At 45.2% G+C, this 19,397-nt stretch overlaps 1 protein-coding gene across 2 annotated transcripts in view; it reads right to left on the minus strand.

Annotated features, from left to right (window-relative positions):
* Window positions 1-11,525, minus strand: part of TBC1D8 (TBC1 domain family member 8) — a 49,832-nt gene extending 38,307 nt beyond the window's left edge. For both annotated transcript variants that reach the window (XM_082068886.1, XM_082068885.1), the window contains exon 1: window positions 11,369-11,525. In XM_082068886.1, the coding sequence (XP_081925012.1) occupies window positions 11,369-11,495 (127 nt within the window). In that variant the 5' untranslated portion in view covers window positions 11,496-11,525. The remainder of the gene's footprint in view (window positions 1-11,368) is intronic.
* Between the last annotated feature and the right edge of the window lie 7,872 nt (window positions 11,526-19,397).

Raw genomic sequence — 19,397 nt, forward strand, 5'->3', positions numbered from 1 at the left:
CATTTGTGCAATGCTTCTTTTTCAGAAATCAGGAAAAGCTGCATGAAAGCACAGAAGTAGCTGCAAAATTTTGGTTTACTTCTTAGCCTGTGCAAAATTAAGTCCTTTTTCTGTTCCTGAATAACTAACCAGAAAACACAATTCCTCTTCTCACTGTTTACTTCTGCTTACAATTTCCATTTTGCTTACAAAGTATTAAAACAACAAAAAAAAAGATTCCTCCTTCAACTTTGCAAATTAATTACCTCCTTTTTCTAAACTACCCACAGCTAAAATATTAACTAAGGACAACTAAGAGGAGCCAGAACTAAGACTGAAAGAAAAGGAAAAAAGTGTACACTTCCCACTGCAACAACCTAAAAATCCCTGAACAAACAAACAAGAAACTACACTGTACACTTGTACACTGATTTTGAAACATGCTTTGAAAAACACCTAGCTTGCGAGCAAGCACCTTTCTAACAAAATGTCCTGACAGCTTGTTCCATGGAAGGGTCTCTTACAAAACGGGATCTGCTCATAAAATAAAAGGATCTCTGGCTCACAGGTACATATAAATTATATAGAGGGTCTCTGGCTCACATGTTGATGCATTAACATGCCTTCAGGTAGGATGCAGCAGACCTCTTCTGTATCACGGGTAACTGCGAAATCATTTATACCCACAGAACAGTCAAACATTAAAAGGAAACAGAAAAAGAAGAATTGCTACACTGGTTTCATTCCCAAAATACCCATCATTTCTTTCTTTTTCGTCTATATGGGACCAGATTTTTGGGAGGAACTTAAAATCCAGAGTACTGCTTTCCCTTTAACAAGCTACTCCACCAACTTCTCGTCCGCTTTTTGACCTCCCAAGATGCAGAACTATTTCAGGGAAGCAGTAAACTGCACACTATTTACACTAAGGAGAGATGGAAATGTAGGTTTGCAAAGCCTTTGCAGGTTCCTCAAAAGGTAGAGGGTTTGTTTCATGCAGAAAGAATGTTCCCAAGCTAAAATCCATACGCAAGTTTCAGGTGTAATGTATACTTCTGACAAATACCAATAAGGTGGAAAAGGACACACTTCTACTGAAATTATACGCTTCTCCTCAATAAACCTGATTACTTCAGCTGTAAGGTGAATTTCAGGTAGAGGGAACACTTATACATATTATTTCAGAAGTGAGTCCAGAAAACAAAACTGGAAAACTCACAACAAATCCCACACCTTAGTTGGTATCTATTTCAATGCTATTTTTGAAACATATCTATTTCTGTGCCTATTTTATTGCTTCAATACCGGAAACTGGTATACCTCCAAGTAAATCAAGAGTGTTGTACTTCTAATTGCAAACCCATTTTTATCAAATGTACATGCATATGATGGATATAATACCACAAATAATCTGAACTATAAAAATTAGCAAGGAAACACTTGAAATTCTGCAAGAGGTGGGAGTGTCTCCCTTTCACAGAGGTCAGTCTGTAACCAAAAGAGATGCAAACAGGACATCATGTACAATGAAATTGTTGAGCATTTCTTCACGGAAAAAAAAATTAGCCAAGGATATTTTACAACAATCAGGGTATCAAATGAACTATCACGAGCGCAGTGCTCTTCATCTTTAAACACATAGTTCCTACATGCTTCCAGAAAGATCAAAGATCCCATGACACGTATACTGTGTCATGCTCACAACTAATCTAGAAAAAGGAACATGTTTACAGAAAGTTAATATAACACCAATTTTTACTAAACATACCGTATCTTTCAAACTAAAGAATGCAAGCTCCCTTCCCAGATCAGTGTTAATTATCCACATGGTATTTCAAAAATTCTTTTAAACTACTGAGATGCTGGGCAGAGGGTGATTAAACTTGAACCCAGACTAAAAACTGGAACTGAAAAACTATGTATTATTTCCATCTTTTAGGACAATACTCAAGAGACAGTCCAAGGCACTAATAATTACGCCTGGCCCAACAGCACATGAATTAAGGAACCCTCGACATAGAGCAAGACGATTTCTGCTCACCTCTGTCATATTTTAAATTTCAGAACTACTCAAATGCCTTCCCGTGAATTGGGGGGGTCACTTCAGCAGTTAAGCCATGCTGCAAGGCAGAGGGACTTGGACTTATCACTTAGGAGGCTTGGACCAATAAATTAATATAAATATTCAAAAAATAAAACAAAATATCTGAAGGCCAAAGCTGCAATGGCTTTTTTTTTTGGGGGGAGGGGAAGGGGAAATGAAGAATAAGAAAAGAGAGGGAGTCAAATCTGAGGCTAAGTGACAAGGAAGCCTGCAGTACCACAATACTGAGCAATATTACCCTTACAGTTTTACTTTGTTTTTTAAATAAGACATCTGGTCCTCACAGCTGGGATCCTTTGTTTAACGCACACTCATAAATTTAACACAAAGCGGGAAGTAAAGGTCAGTCTAGTTCAAATAAGCAATAACATGTGGTATCTGCAATTAGTTGGTCAGAAATTCTGACGGCGCTTTTAAAAGCTGGGGAACGGCGGGCCAGATGCGAGGAACAAGGAGGCACCTCTTCCCACCCACGTGCCACAGCCCTGAACCTCCCAAATCAAGCGCTTATACCCCCTCTCCCAAAACCAAAGGGGTCACACAGAAGGCAAGAGTCCAGCCTGCGCCTCCAGCATCCTGGGGAACAGCTTTAGCCACTGCACAAACAAACCAACCACCGCAGAAGTTTGAAGGAGAGAGAATACTGCTTTTCTATTTCTCCTTGGTCTACTTGGAAGAAAAAGACTTGAGGTTCCCATTGCACCTGAGACCAGTGCATCTGGAGAACAAGGTATGCTTCAAGAACATCTGCCAAATCGAGCCTTTCGGAGAAAACAGACAGGACCACCACCACAGTACCTGGACCCAAACTAATTTGCCAAGATGCTCATCAACTCCAAAGCTGAAGCTGCTCTTGGCCGTAGGCAAACTACACTTAGCTGGATTGTGCCAAAGCCCTGCTTTAAATACTCAGACCCTTATTTTTTTATTTTTTCAATCAGGCTAGGTTATTTCTGTAAGACAAAGCCACCAAACGGAGGGATTTGAGACTACAGCCACAGCCCAGCATCCTGGCAGGCTCCCACTGCAATATGAAGCCACGAAGTATAAAGCATGCCTCTAGATTAATTCTCAGAAGCTCAGTGCTCCTCCTCCATCAGAAAGCTGGGCGCTGAAAGAAAAACAAGCCCAGGAAGCAAAAGCAGGAGTCTGCCAAGAGAACACTTTACCTGAAATCGGGAGAAAGCTCTTCCCGAGAAGTGGAAGGAGCTAACAGTACAGGGTCTTTCCCAGAGGATGCAGTTAATAGCTGCAAGAGGCACTCTAAGCTGTTCAGGCATGTGAATTGGGAGAAAAGAGCAAATCAAACAATTCAGATGACCATAAAAATAAAGCGTGGTTTTTTTAGGACAGTGAAATTGAACTAACTGCTTAAATAAAGCATAATCTCAGCTCTTTGAGGCAGAGAAGCACTCCAAACCCTGAACCCTAATTACGCTTCTTCATGTAGTTTCCTCTATCTTGCAATGATTCACAAACAATTAGAGTCTCACAATAGACATGGTGGCAGTAATTAGCCCTGCTAGAGGATGCGAGCATCTGGCTGAACCAATAGCCCACCACCAGGCAGCAGGAGACAGGGAGCGACTTGTGGATGTCCCCGCTTCCCAGCCCCTCACCATCCATCCCTCTGCTCCAGCTGCAGGAGAAAGGTGGTTTTCACATCAACCCAGACAACCTCAGCCTGCCAAAAAGGCACTCTAGATAGCACGGGTTGCTCGCCTGGCTCTGTGCAGCATCTCCGAAGCCTTCCATAGGACCAATATACCTGCTAAGGGAGAGATGGGGCAGTTACGAAGCTGGATCCCACACGGCCTCAACCATCTCACCACCTAGGAGCACCTAGTTGGTGACTGCAACCCAAGGTGAGATCCGGAGCTCAGATGTGCTGAGGACCACCTTAGTTCAGTTTTCATCCTCACCCCTCAGAGACCAGCAGGAGAGGACCGCAAGCACTGGGTGTTATAAGCTCAGGTGGAGGCTTCTGAGCTGCACCAAGGTAGGACACAGCCCAGGATGGCAAGCATGAAGGTGCTGCTAGCCAGTGGTAACCCCCAGCATAAATGTTTGGGGACATCTCTAGGTCTTTCATACCATCTTGATTTGATTTCTCTAAAAGTTCAAAACTTGGATGGTTAACAGGTTGTTACTTTCACTAAGGCCTCCCTAAAATCCAGGCTTTTGCTGGATAAGAGCCCCATTGGTTATGCAAGGCCACTAATGACAGTGGCTCAATGTCTTGGCTTTACACCAGCCACACTGTCTTTGCTGAATTCTGCAAAATTCTACAAACAGGTTTTGATACAATACAGCACCTATGAGAAAGTATTTCTTATTAGGCTTTCCCCACCAAGAAATAAGTTGCAGATCTTATCTGGAAAAGTATGTAAGAAAAAGGATGAAGGAGGACTCCTCTAAGGGCTGTAGGAAGGCTGTGTTTCCTTTCTAACGATAAGGGCTCACCACACTTGAAGATAAGCACAGACAACATTATATTTCAGCGTAAAGACCTAACGCTCCAAGTATTTATTTCACCCGTGGAAATACCAACATTCAAGCCTCTACACCAGTGCCAACATGGGCTCTGCCAGATCAAACGCTGCCACTGGGTAAACTGGGATTTGTTGGGGTTTTGTTTTGTTTGGGGTTTTTGTTGTTGTGGTGGCATTTTTTATGGGGGGGGGGGGGGGGGGGCGTTTTGTGGTTTTTGTTTGTTTGTAGTTTTGTTGTTTGTTTGTTTGGTTTCCAATCTGGCATGTAGAAACTAATTGAAACAAAATCACTCCTCAGTCCCAGCACTCTGGGGAGGCTGCACAAGAGAAACGAGGGTAGTTCAGGCATTCTACTGCAGAAGCTGGTGTCCCATGGTCCCTGTGACTCCCATTTCCCTGGGCACGATGCTGAGATCTCGCTCCAGCACCAGACCACAGCACGGGGAGGGAAAGGCCACACTGTGGAAACAGAAGCAAGTCGAGCCGTGCACCCGCTCTCCCAGAATGGTGGGAACGTCACGGCAGCCCCGGGGCACTGGTTACTTCTCCTCAGCCCCACTTCCCCACAGGCCGTTTCCCCAGGCGGGCGCGCAGCCGTGACAGGACTCTCACAGCTGCTTATCTCAAGTCCTCTGCCACCGGCCCGGGTCATGCCAAGCCTATTTTTATAGCTGCAGAGCCAAATGCTTCGATTCTCACGTTACAAGTGAAAATACCTGAAGCTGTTTTCCACCTGAAGACGGGCGAGAAGGTGGGACACACAAGCTGCTGCTGCAGCAGCAAATTACCCAGACACGGGATACTACTTGGGAGAGTAAAAAATAAGAAAGTCTGTCTCTATTTTGGTGGGTGCTGTACATAACACTGAAGACACCATTCTAGCATTACTTACACTCTGCCACCACCAACACGTGCCATTATTTTCTAAGGAAGATGTTTTTTACGATGCAAGTGGTCAGACACTGAACCAGGTTGCCCAAACATGAATGCCCCGTCCCTGAAAGTGTTCAAAGTCAGGTTGGATGGGGCTTTGAGCAACCTGGTCTAGTGAAAATGTCCCTGCCCACGGTAAGGGGTTGGAACTAGATGATCTTTGAAGGTCCCTTCCATCCCAAACCATTCTCTGATTTTCCTGCCTTTTTCTGTGGCGTTTGGCCTTCACAACATGAAACTAAAAACCCATCGTAGCTATTCACTGGATTAGTGTTGTGTGGGCTGGTGGTCAGTCTCTGAGCAGACACAACGCAGACACCCTTCTGCATGCACAGGTAGATCATCACCTTTAATATCAGTATTTAACACAACATTAGCATTTCAACACCAGCACCTGTGTTTCACCTTACCCATCTCAGCATTGCTGTGCCTTAGGAGGAGGAAACCCACCCCAGCCAGAGGGAGCCAGAGCAGCACCCACAGCTCAGTCAGAGGCTCGGGGGTCAGGAATTGGGGGTGCCCAGCCTTGCTGGTAGGAGCCCTTCTGCTCCTATCCCTCCTTCCAGCTCCTGCCTCCTGGCCAAACGCTCTAACGGAGAAGCCACCCTCTTGGGAAAGAGCTCAGAAGCATGCATTCTCCTTAAAAAATGTTACAGTAAAATAAGGAGGAAAAAAATAATAGAGCATAAAACCTGCCGATCTGAATTCCAGCTGTGGGCAAGGCTAGATAACATTTTGACCAGAGTCCAAGCTTTCAGTAGAGTATTTAGATTTCCACCTCCCCTTCTGCAAAGCTTCAGAGAGAGCTCTGCCTTAAAAACCAACCAACCAACCATGAATACAGACGCTGAGCACCACCAATATCCTTTATTAACTTCATTATTGTGGCGTCTTCCTCTTATCATCTGCTCCCTTTAAAATAAAAGCAGTGGTGGTTGGTTTTGTTGTTTGCTGGGTTTTTTTGACATTTTTTGTTTGGTTTTTTGTTTGTTTTCATTTGTTTTTGGGAGGAGGGGTGTTTTGGAGGGTGTTTGCTTGTTGGGGGGGGGGGGTGTTTGTTTCACTTTGTTTTTTAATTAGAGTTCAGATTGAGCCTCTATCTATCAGTAACTTGTTCTGGTATCTTTGACATATTTTAAGACTAAAAGGCAAACTGTTTTGAAGACTATATTGGGACAGATCTTTTAATATGCTACTCATTTTGCCTTTCACTCATCCAAAAGGTAAAAAACTTTACAAGAATACCCATTTGCATTTTCTACTAAAAATACAAGTCTTCACCATATTTTTGACCCTCTCCTGCTAAAATGTAATCAACAGGGGCAATCTACATGGATTCCTCACCCGAGTCCCAGGAACCCTCAACCTCTGTGGTCCCCTCACTGTCTCTCTCTGAAATAGTCTCTATCATGAAATTATTTACCCAGACCTTGGGAGATGCACAGGGCTACTAAAAGGTGATGTATTTACAATGATTAGAGGTGTTTGGACTGGAAAGCATGAAAGAACAGCAAAAGATCTTTTGGTTTTTAATTACCAGAAAAGAGACACAGAGTTTATTAACAGCCATTTTTCTGTATGTGTTAAAAAAATAAGATCCAGGCAAGGGGAAAATAAGTAAGAGAGCTCTTATCGTGTAACTAGTCAGATCTCCATTCACAACCAAGAGGTGCTCTATAGATCGCTTCGAAAGCTATCACCCTGCAACAATTTTATTTAAAAGAAAAAATAAAATCCTAAGACGGAAGTTTACTTCAGTTGCTGGCATATAGCTCTAGGAAGTGTATTTATCTTGCCTACCGCATTTACTTTTATTATAGGAATAATAAGGTTCAGATTCATGTAAAGAAGATGCTTCTTTTTGCCACTATAATATCTTATAAAATTGTGAACTGTAAAGGTCTATATGAGCTGAAGGAGAAATTAATTTCTTTCCAAAATGTTCATGTTCTGCAAGTTGCAAATGATGTAAGACCACATCCAGCTTGGAAAGTGCCCTGAGCTGAAAATGGAGGCTGGAAGAACAGTATGGAGAAATATCATAACTAAATTAAAAGTCACAGGTAAAACAGGAACAAAACATAATCTTTTATTGACCTACTTCAAGCAAGAAATTAAAGAATCACTGTATCTCAGAAAGTCAAAAAGCTGCTTGAAACAAAGAGTTCATTTTAAAGTTTTATTTAACCTTATTTATAAAAGGAAAAAGTCACAAGTATTTAAAGGAATCCTAAGTGGATTTTAATACACTAAGAGTGTGCAATGTGAAGTACTGTGTAAACAGCAACTGCAAAGCTAGCTGCCTCAGAAGAGGGAAAAGCTCCTCTCAGTCCAAGCACCCATGATGAAATCATTCCCAACACCTCCCAAAATAAGCAGTTTTGCTGTCAAAATACATAAAACTAATCTAATCAAACAGGAAGGTGAATGAAGCTTTCAACATCCCCTAATAAAAATGAAAGTAGTGATTCACTCACAGGCTAAACTATCTCGCACTATTCCACCATAAGGGATTTGACAGTATTTTTGACTACTGATGGCATCTCAAGCTTATCATTAATATGTAACCTCAGAAACAAAGATATCAGCAAGTACTAAATCCAGTCAACTTTGGCCTGTTAATCATGGCTACATCAGAAGTCATTTTTGTAGGGATAGCTAAGGCAATGCCCAATTAGGAGAAAAAAAAAACAACCAAACAAACAAAAACAAATGCAGAACCAACAGAAATTGATGAGCTAAATATTTTTTAAAAATCTGTAACTTCAAATTAGTTTAAAAATTAATTATTAGTTAAAAAATTATAACTATTTCTGTAAATTATTTCTAAAACATCACCAATTTACTTCTTAAGCCTCTGATAGAACAGAACTCTAAAGTAGAGATCCAGGTAAAGTGGCAAGTTAAACATTTACATGAAAAGCATATCCTGAGGAAGACAGAAACCAGAATGACACTGGTCAGGTAATGAAGAGTTAAACACAGCCTCCATCATTTTTTGCTGCTTGCAAGCCCAGTGTGCATTCAGTAACTGCCCCAGGATCCAAATTAAATAACAGTAGTAAATATAGTCTCTCTCTTACAAACATCTGCACAGAGTCCAACTGAAACACAGTACTCAAAGAAAGAAACGTAGATACAGAAGAAAAGCGCTTTTGTGTGAGATATATTCTCCAGTCCAGCCTTCAGGAATTAAATCCACATGAAATTTACCCTCCAGCTGTACTAACTTACATAATGGACAAAATGCCCTGGTCAGGAGAGAGAAGTGTTCTGTAAGGAAAAAGCCCATGCAAATAGGAGAACGAGGCCATAAAACAAACGCCCTCACAGAGGTTCAGTGCAAATACCATGTTGTATTAAGAGGCAGAAGGGCAGCATCCACCCACCCTGTTTAAAGCAAATTATGTCCCTAGTGGTCCACTGCCCCACCTGCACTCTTTGCTTATGAAATCTAGTCTGGAGGTTTTGCCTCCCTGATCCCACATGGGTCTAACACAGCCTGAGGACAAGCAGCCACCTCCTCCTCCTCACCAGAGGAGCTCTGAGATTCCCTTTTACCATGGCACTTGCTTTCATGTACAGGATCTTCACATCTTTGAAATTTATACGTTTCCATCAAACTTAACTGCTGTTGGCCACGGCTCAAGTTTCTAAAGGGAAAAGAAAACAGATATAGATATTGTTCTTTCTTAAGCTTTGCTTCCCCAGTAAAACAAATAACATCTTCTTGCTTATAGCTCTATAGCTTGGGAGACCATACTCTGAAATACGGTAGTGCTTAATTGCCCTTTGTATCTGTCAGTTTGGAAAAGGCAGGTACTAATAGAGTGTCTCCACCATCATGAAAAGCAGGAATTGGGAGGTAAGCTTCGCACCGAAACCACAGCTACCAGCAAAGCCCAACTGTTTCTCCATACAGGTCTCCATTTCGCTCATCCCAATTAAAAACTATGAAAAAAAAAATGTAATATATCTAACTCCAGCTACGCTTAATGCTCCCCCACACTTGCTTTCTGGTTATAGGACTCTAATTTCTAAGCCCTTTTAAATACAAACATTTCCAAATGGTTTAAAAGACTGTCAGAATTTATGGTTCCCTTGGAAAACTTCGTCTGAGACGGAAGCACTTTTCCTTTGCCGGCCAAAAACAGATTTATGCAAGTCCATGCACTGTAGATTCGGCAAAATGATTCACCTGAAACTTAACCAGAGAGAAAAGCAGTTTGTTCAGCTTAAGCTTGCGGCAGAAAGCTCAGCCACGAGGAGTTAACATTTGTGGATCTGAACCTCATGATTGTCCTGGACCTAAATCAAGCAGCTGTAAACGGCTATTTTTAACTCTGAAAATTAATCCACGTCGTTCTTACGATGACAAAAGAGTGGCCTGTGACTTCCATGCAGGGGGCAGGGGAAAACATGTGGGTAGACGGTTGTTTAACTCGATGGCAAAACTTCCATTAACCTTATCACAGCTAGCATTTCATTAGTAATACATTGATAACATGGGATCTACCAAGCCACAACTGAGCGTTGTGCTTCTTTATGACTCCACAGCTAGGACAAGCTCTTATTAAAAAAAAAAAAAAAAAAAAAGCAGAAAGTGGTATTATCGGCTGGCAAAGGTCAATGGTTCAGGAACAAAAGGTTTTAATAAAATAAATATCAAACCTGGTAACATAGCTTCTTAAACTGCCTAGAAAATACTGATTTTGAAAATACCTGTCTATTCTTTCAAAAATACAAACCACCTCTAAAAACTCCGATTTGTTTGAAAGGTACAAACCAGCCTCACCTGCTTTTAAGTACAAATTACACGTTAAACTGTATTTTTTTCTCCAAAGCACTGTTTGTTTGAATTCTGTTGCTGATGAATTTGAACCAAAAGTTTGGCCCAAATTCCTTACTCGGTTACTCTACAATGTCAGCGTAGCCTAACGCAATATTCTCACTGGAATTATTCACAGATCTATACTGTTGCGAGGGAAAACCATGATCCTTGTTCTTCATATTTATCCTTCACTATGCGTACCTAGAGTGCCAGATGGATGTAACATGCCCTATCGACAGCCACTCAAGGCGTAGGATAATTAATACAAAAATAAGTCAGAACCCACTTTTGCACAACACTGAACTAACAACCCAAAAGTCACAAGTCGTATACGTATTTATCTAACTCCCATCGTATTAATGGGGGGGCGAGCCCCAGGGCAGATCGCGGCCAGTCTGGGGGGGTGGGGACGGGGACACAACCCAGCAACCCCCCGGCATCCCCGAGCCCAGGGGCCTCCGCCCGCTCCCCGCTCCGGCTTCCGCGGGCTGCAGCGGGGCCGCCCCCGAACCCCCGGCGGTTCGGCTCCCCCAGCCAACTCCGCCGGCACCGGCGCGGCTCCTCCGCACCGCGGCACACGGGCTCCGAGCTCGCCCCTAGTCACGCTTAAGCAAGCCACCGGGAGGGGAGACGGGGAAAATATAAAGTGGCTTCAGCGGTGCTCCAGGCTACAGAAGCACGAAGCTGCTCCCGAGGCAACTCGGGGGGAGCCTCCGCACCGCCCGTGGCGCGGAAGCCGCGATGCCCCGGGCCGCTGGCGCCCCTCGCCCGCTCTGCGTCCCCGCCCCTCTCTCCGTTCCGCGTTATTCCCCGAGCCGTGCCAAGCCGAGCCGGCCCGGCGAGGGGCCCCGCCGCCGGCCGAACAAAGAGGCCGCTCCCGCCTCCGGCCGCCCGCCCCACCGCCGGGTCCCCCGGTGCGGCCAAGTTCCCGTGGAGCAGAGCAGAGCAAAGGCACGGGGAACAGAGCAGATGCAGGGGGGGACCCGCCACCCGGCCCGGCGCCTCGCTGCCCCCCGCGTCACCAGGTACCCGTGAAGCGGCCGCCGCCGTCTCCGTGGCCCCGACGCCGCTGCAGGATGAAGTAGCCGCTGCTCTTCTGCGTGACCCACAGCTTGAGTGCGTTTTTCAGCAGCACCTCCTCGGGCTTCAGCCACATCTTTCCCCGGCTCGGAGTCTCTCTCCTCCCCTCCCGTCTCCCCAGCCCGTCCACCTGCCCCGCGCCGCCCCGCACCCCAGCTGCCCGGGTCACATCGCCCCCCGCGGGCTGCACGGCGCGGCGCCGGCTCCGGCTCCCTCCGTGCGGGCCCGGCCGCCGGGGAGGGGCCGAAGGCGGAGCCCGGGGGACGGGCCGCCCTTCCCGCGAAGCCGGGGGCTTTGTGATCCGGTATCGCCGCCATCCGCGAAGTCCCTGGTGCCGGGCAGTGACGGCGGAGAGGGGGCGACTCCAGCTGGAGGAAAGAGGACTAGGAAGGGGGTCCCCGGCTTTCCCTCTCGGGGGTCCCGTGACGCCCCGAGCCCCACACATTGGGGTGGCCGCGGCACCCCGGGGTCCTGGCGCATCCCAGCGCACCGGCACCGCAGCGTGGGGCGCAGCAGCCCGGTGCCGGGGTCACCCGCTTTTTGACAGCGGTGGCGTCGGGATCCGGCCCTCAGTTCTCCCCAGCCCGTGCTGGCACACTCGGGATGTGCCCCAGAGGTGGACACCCCCACCCGTGTTCCGCGGTCCCCGCCGCGGGCGGCAGACAGGGATGGCGGGAAGGAAAGGGTGCCGTGGTTTCGGGGAGGGATGGGGGAAACTCTGCTTTCCTGTTTTTTTTTTGGGTCACAGCCTAAAGCCCGAGCTCGCAGCTATACTTACTTTGATGTTTGAATGCCAGTGCTTGAAACTTCATACCTCGACTGAAAAGTCAGAATCTTAATTTTATAGGTGTTGTTTTTTTTTTTCTCATTTAAGAAATAATCAAGCACTGCTTGTGGTTGAGCTGTCGGTAGGATCGTTTGTGAACCTGCACAAATGGTTACTGCAGCAGCACCTTACACTGGTAATCCTCTGACACTGTATTTTACCATTCGGTTAACCTGGATTGCCATTAAAACATGACCAGTATACATTTGCTCAGTCATGTTCCGTTTCCAATTAACAGCAAATATTAAATAATTTCTTTATAACCACTGCAGTAGCAGGCTACTAAACCTCACACACTCTTAATTTGGATTGAAGACCCCAGTCATTGTGGGTTAAATCACAAAGTCATCAGTTGGGCAAAGATCCTTCTTAGTAGGGAGCACTGATTAGGGAAAAAAACCCGAGCTTCACTTTACCAAGCTCAGCCTATTGTGTGACTTGTGAATTCCCCAACTCTTTGAGAGAGACTGATGCTGCAGTGTGATACCTAGAACCAGCAGCAGTAATTATTAACTGGGATTTGGCAGGTGCCCACGTGGACTGGTTTCCAGCTGCCAGTGGGAACATTTAGGAGGCAAAATTCTATACTCAGCTGCAATCTCGTAAACACTGTGTGGTCTGTGTTCTTTACAAATCCTGTGTAAAGGAACGATTTCGTTTCCATACATAGAACAGCAAGCAAGCATTGTGAGCATACTGCTTGTCTGATACAAAAATAAAAGCTGTTAAAAGGAGATGATGGACAGCCACACAACAATGTATTTAGAAATTAATGAGAGTGTAAGATGGGGTTATTTAAAATGCTCTTTCAGGATAAGAATAGCTCAGAGGTTTCCCCTGCCCCCAAAACAATCCTGAAGACATGTAAGACATGAAAGTTTAAATGCTCAGTGAAGTGAGATGGTAACTATTTGTTCCCTTTTCAGATATTTGAATATTAATTTCTGCTGTTGTTTTTGGAGTGTTTTTTTACACTTAACCTTGCTTTTTGGGCATGCTGATTTGAGGCGGAATTGAGAAGAGGATGAAGCAGACTGCTGACCTTTGAGGTGCTTTTGAGCTTGAGAGTTAGCGAAGGAGTAAAGCAGTTGGTTTCAGGCTCAGTGTCATGCACACTTGCCTCTGTAATTACAGAATCACAGAATCGACTGGGTTGGAAAAGACCTCAGAGATCATCAAGTCCAACCCTTGGTCCAACTCCAGTCCATTTACTAGATCATGGCACTAAGTGCCATGTCCAATCTCAGTTTACAAACCTCCAGGTACAGTGAGTCCACCACCTCCCTGGGCAGGCCATTCCAATGCCTGACCACTCTCTCTGTAAAGAATTTCTTTCTAATATCCAACTTAAATTTCCCCTGGCAGAGTTTAAGCCCATGCCCCCTTGTCCTATTGCTAACTGCCTGGGAGAAGAGATCAGTCCCCACCTGGCTGTAACTTCCCTTCAGGTAGTTATAGAGAGTGATGAGGTCACCTCTAAGCCTCCTCTTCTTCTGACTAAACAACCCCAGCTCCCTCAGCCTCTCCCCATAGGTCTTGTGTTCAAATCCCTTCACCAGTCTTGTTGCTCTTCTCTGGACCCACTCCAGCACTTCAATGTCTTTCCTGAACTGAGGGGCCCAGAACTGAACACAATACTCCAGGTGTGGCCTCACCAATGCAGAGTACAGGGGAAGGGTCACTTCCCTTGTCCTGCTGACCACGCTATTTTTGATACAGGACAGGATACCCTTGGCCTTCTTGGCCACCTGGGCACACTGATGGCTCATGTTGAGCTTCCTGTCAATTAGTACCCCCAGGTCCCTTTCTGTCTGACTGCTCTCCAGCCACTCTGCGCCCAGCCTGTAGCGCTGCAGGGGGTCGTTGTGGCCAAAGTGCAGCACCCGGCACTTGGCCTTGTTGAACTTCATCCCATTGGAATCAGCCCATTTTTCCAGTCTATCCAGATCCCTCTGCAGAGCCCTCCTGCCTTCCAGCAGGTCGACACTCCCTCCCAACTTGGTGTCATCAGCAAATTTGCTGATGATCGTCTCTTACATCTTGAGACAAGCTGCTTCTTGAAGCCCACCACTGGTACTCCTTCAAAGTCATGGGCTTTGTAACCACCTCTGAGTTGGCCTGAGAGACATTCAATCAAAATGGTATCATTTGTGCTTTTTAAATAAAGCAGCTTTTCCAACACATGGAACTGGTGGGAGGTAATTAACAAAGAGCCTCTGGGAAGTGGCTTCAGAGGGGAAAAAAAGAGGATGGATGAGATGAGGGAAAACTGATCCAGGACAACAGTGTAAAACAAAGCACTTCGTAATATATATTGTAATAAGCACTTCATAGCTACTGAAAGTAAGAGCATACTTCTTTCTTGATGTGGTTGTGGATGGCATTCCCTGACATCCCAAGGAGGTTGCAGAAAGGCTCTCACTGCCAAAACGCCCATGAGTGTTAGGACACCACCACCCTCACCCCCAAGCCCTGAGCATCTCCTTTCCCACAGAAGTCACCAGGATGCATGAACCCACCAGAACCACTTTGAGCATGAAGCCACTCATCATGCACCATGTTCTGTAGGCTGCCAGGGCAGGTATTTCAGATGGTCGCTGGTCTTGGCTGCGGCACAGCCAAGGACCATCTGCATATGCCCTCCCCCTTGGCTCTTCTGTGCCACTCCTGACCTTGAGCAGATGGGCAGCCGCAGGCGTGAGGAAGCAGTAACACAGCCGCTTAGGCACCAAACAGGTGCCGATAGCCTCCAGGTCAAAAAGGCTTGCAGAAAAAAGCTGAACCTGCTTATTATATTATTTAACCAAAAAGCAGCAAGGAAAAATACCCCACACATACATGTCTCATCATCAAACGGCACAGCTTCTACCTGCTAACTGGATAGTCTTTGGCAACAGCTAAGGAAAGGTTTATGCTCATGGAGAAAGTCCTGCAGCAATGCACTGGCTATTTCCTTAGCCAGTATTTGAATCATCTGAGGATCTTCTGAAATCTCACATGAGGTAATAGTTTTATGAAGCTGGTGTCTAGAGGAGTAAATAAAACAAGGCAGGACAGGAATCTAGTAGATTATTAGACAAAAAACAAGGTGCTGTGAGAAGCTGTAGACCTTTTTATATGTTCTCTGATATCGTCTAGAAAAGATAGGGCTATCTTACTCAATTGCCTGAAGGTACTTAAGGTTAGTAGGTGGTAGAAAAATAGCTTTAGAAAAAATGAAGATGTATTTGAAAGGAAAGCACTGAAAGAAAATGGGGTTTCTGGCCTCATGCCACCCTTAACATGCACTCTGAAATGACTGCGTTTGGTTTATTTATGATGCTATGTATCTTTCCTAGATTTCAGTACCAAACAGCACAAGGCAAGGAGTCTGCCATTCAGACTACATTAGAGCACAGCATCTGTCATATCTGGAATAAACTGCACAGCTCCCAAGCATCCGTGAGATAGAGTACAGATTGCATAGGGTGCAAGGGACAGGCATGGGGAAAACTTTGCTTTCCCGGCTGCCTTCCCAGCCCTCAGTGTGCCTCTTAACGTCCCACAGCTTCATCTTTTTCATCCATCAAGCACATAATATGTAATTTTTATTCTGCATGCCACCGAGATGCTTGGGGTAGGCAGATTCCTCCTGTGCATAAAATGAATGATGCCTCTACAAGTAGGAAACAGGCAGCTGCAGGGGTCTGGGCCTCCTGCAGAAGGTACCAAACCCTCAGAGCCTACATCAAAGTGGAGCTGGTAATGCTTGAACGTAGTTAGGAGGGTGTGCAATGCTCTCTAGGGTAGGCTCTGAGGCTTGCAGTTGCATAGTTGAAGGTGACGCACATATGGGCTGCCACCAAAACAGGTTGTCCACGCTGCCCTTACCAGCCAGACCTCCTGTGGTGAAGTGCAGTGACGACACTAGTCAAAAACTTGTATTTCTTTGTTTTGGGTAGGTTAGTTATTTAGTAATGTTGTGACTGTAGGAAAACCAGGGTGAAAATTAATGTCCTGGTCTGGGGGAAAGAAACAGGCTGATCTTTCAGGCGGGAGACCGTAGGCAGATTCATTTGCATTTATCATGAAATGAGAGCCTAAAGATGGACCTTAATTTATGTATACTTATAATAGACATTAGCAAATATAACATTCGAAATTCAAACTTCTGGCTAATACACCTAGAGAAAAATAACGAAAATGTACTTATTCCAGGGGACAAAAAAAAAGTCTCACAGAGATTAACCAACAGCTGCTGTTTTTAGCCTTTTATTTTCTGCAACCTCCAAAGTTTTCCAGTACGGCTTCAGCCTCCTGTAGACCAGTTGTCAGCAGGCATCAATGCATTTGCTTCTCTTAGTGGCATGTCCCCTTGAAACCACTTGCCAATGCAGAGGTCCGCAGCCCTCTGGCTGAAATCCATTGATCACTCTGACAGCAGGGAAGGGATTTTTCTGGAGAACTGAAGCCACAAGTCTTCAGATTCTCTATATTGATATGTGGTTCGATTTTGAAAAGACCTTATCTCCCACCTACACAGCACTAAGGAGCAGATGTGGTGACACACTTGGTCAGCACCCAGCAGCAGCCTCAAGCCCTCAGCGCATTGCTCTGGGCACAGGGTCACCTTTGAAAAGACTCTCAGAATCCAAAATTCACACCCTGTTGTGATTGCCAGGCTTCCCATGTAACAGGGGATTGTATTTCCTGCATATGGAGACAAATCCCTGTAGATAGGAGTCCTCCTCTACAGAAGTCCAGAGGGACTATCCTCGGTATATCAGTTTCAGAGTACTTCAGTGCTTGAATGATGTAGATCTGGCAGAAACAGTCTAAGAAAAGAAAAACAGGAATTACTAAGGCTTTAAAGCTGACTTGCGAGCTCGGATTGGATGTGTCTGATTTATGTGCACCTCAGATGGAAGTGACAACTGAAGTGGCGCACAAAATAGCTGCCTACAAGTATTGGTGTGTTAAACACAAAGATAGTGATGTATTTATTGCATTTAAAAAGCAATTCGCTAAAAGCAGTAGGAGGTTTTTTTGTTTGGTTAGTTTTGTTTAGTTTTGTTTTCTAAAAGGAAAGGCTAGATTAAATACTAAGCAAATCCTGCAGACCAGGAAATTTTTTACTGTGCTGAATGGTGTATTGAAGGACTACAAGCATTTTAGAAATAGTGTAAGATGAATCATTTTACATAAGATAGAGTTACTTTCTAATGTAACTCTGTGATCAGAAAGATTAGGCAACCAAGTAAGGTACCCTCTGCCTCCTATGCCCAGCTAATGACTTCCTTCACTACAAGAAATCCCCTACAAGAAGGGATATTTTAAGATGCTTTGAAAGGCTCCTCTTCAAGGTTTTTTCACATCCTGTTGGAAAAGGTCCATGTTTGCTTCTCACTTGCAAAAGTCCCCATCAAATTTGGCAGAAAGAAGAGGGCCCAAAGGGAAATCACGGTAATTCACACGCAGCTCCCAGCTCCTGGCAGCGTGCCTCCATTGAAACCATGCCGCAAAGACCCCTCCTGCCAGACGCATCTCTAAGAGTCGGTCTGAAGATTTACCTGACCATCACCATCAGGAACTGAGAGAACTGAGGCCCTGACAGAAAGAACGCATGGACAATGACTTGGAGAGAGGCCTGAGGAGAAGCATTGTGTTGCACTGGTTTCTCCAATATGAGGGGGCTGCTGCTTACAATGGCTGCTGTATGGACTTCGCCTGCTGCTTCAGCCAAAGCAGCCCCCGCCTCCTGAAAGTGATTGTTATGAGGGTCTCTTCGACCCAGGGACAATAGCTGCCGTCCAGAAGTTGTGTTCTCACCTGCAGCCTCAGTCACACCTGTCCCCCACTTGCTCCCTCAAACAATGGCCAATAATAAAGAGCATGCCCAGAAGCTCACCAAGGGTCCTGAGGTCACCCAATGGACCAGAGAGAGACCCCTTAATGCTGGCTATGTAAGTGCTGGCAAAAGAAAGCATGGATCTTTCGAGCCTGCGTAGTTTAAGCCTGGGTTGCGAAATCAAGGCAGAGACTGGCCTCAAGCAATGGGAGCGAGGCGGGGTGAAGAAGCATAAGAGATGACTCCCAAATGGACACAGTTGAGATCCTCCCACCAGAGGATCCTAAACCACGACGGAGGACTGGCAGGACTCTATGGGATGGGAGACCAGAGAGACACCTCTGAAGCTCGACTGGTGGTAAACACATCCTCATTTCCCATCTTTACTTTTTCTTTCCCTGTTTCTATTCCCTTTTCCTTTTTCTTACTCTCTCTCGCTACCGCGTGCCGCTTTATGAGCAAAATAATAAAGTAACACTGTTTGATTGAATTCTAACCCCTTGGCGTTTTGGTTGCTTTAATTTTGCGCTTCAAGATCAAGGTAAAAGAACCATCACGAGTCCATCACCGAATGTACTGTGACAGCATCAGATCCCGGGAATCTGCAAAAGCAATTCGTAAGCTTAGATCTTTTGAACAGATTCAAACCCAAGATGCATTTTGGATTTGAAAGGATCCAAAAGATGGAAAAGGTAGTTGAGCATTTCTATATTTCTATATTTTGACTGGCCAAGCTCACTCAAGTGTTAGGTGTTTTGATGAACTATTTAGGACAGAAATGTCCAAAATGTTTGTGCTGTTGATTCCACTTCTTGTTTTACTTCCAGCATCGCTCCCTGACTTCCAGTTGCAAAACCCACTTCTGCATTTTAGGACTGCCAAATCTCTTCTGGAACCACACAATTACTGTGATGCTAGGAGGGCTATCACATTTCAAGGTGTCTGACAAACATTTACTAAGAAGACAGCCCCTCTCAGGACATGTAATTGAAATAATACGTACATGTTGTTTAAGGAAGTAATTCTCTATCTTTTTTTCTTGTCTCCTTCAACTTCCAGTTCTCCAAAATACTGAAGGTAAAAAAAGTCCCCTAGCCCTTCACTCACATGCAGCAAATCCCTGCAGAGCACGCAGGTGATAGAGGGGAAACTGAGGCAGGGGCTTCATGGCCACTGTTTCTGTAAATGACAGGAGTTTGACTGTGATTTGCCTTGCCCATCATTTGATACCCTCTCCACAGTGCTTAATAATGTTTCTGCACTCTGCCAGAGTTGAGTCACATCTGCTTTCCTCTCTACCTTCAGTAGGTGCAGAAGACCTCTCT

The sequence above is a fragment of the Streptopelia decaocto genome (genome assembly GCF_964273445.1).
Source record: "Streptopelia decaocto genome assembly, chromosome: 1".
Taxonomy (NCBI): domain Eukaryota; kingdom Metazoa; phylum Chordata; class Aves; order Columbiformes; family Columbidae; genus Streptopelia; species Streptopelia decaocto.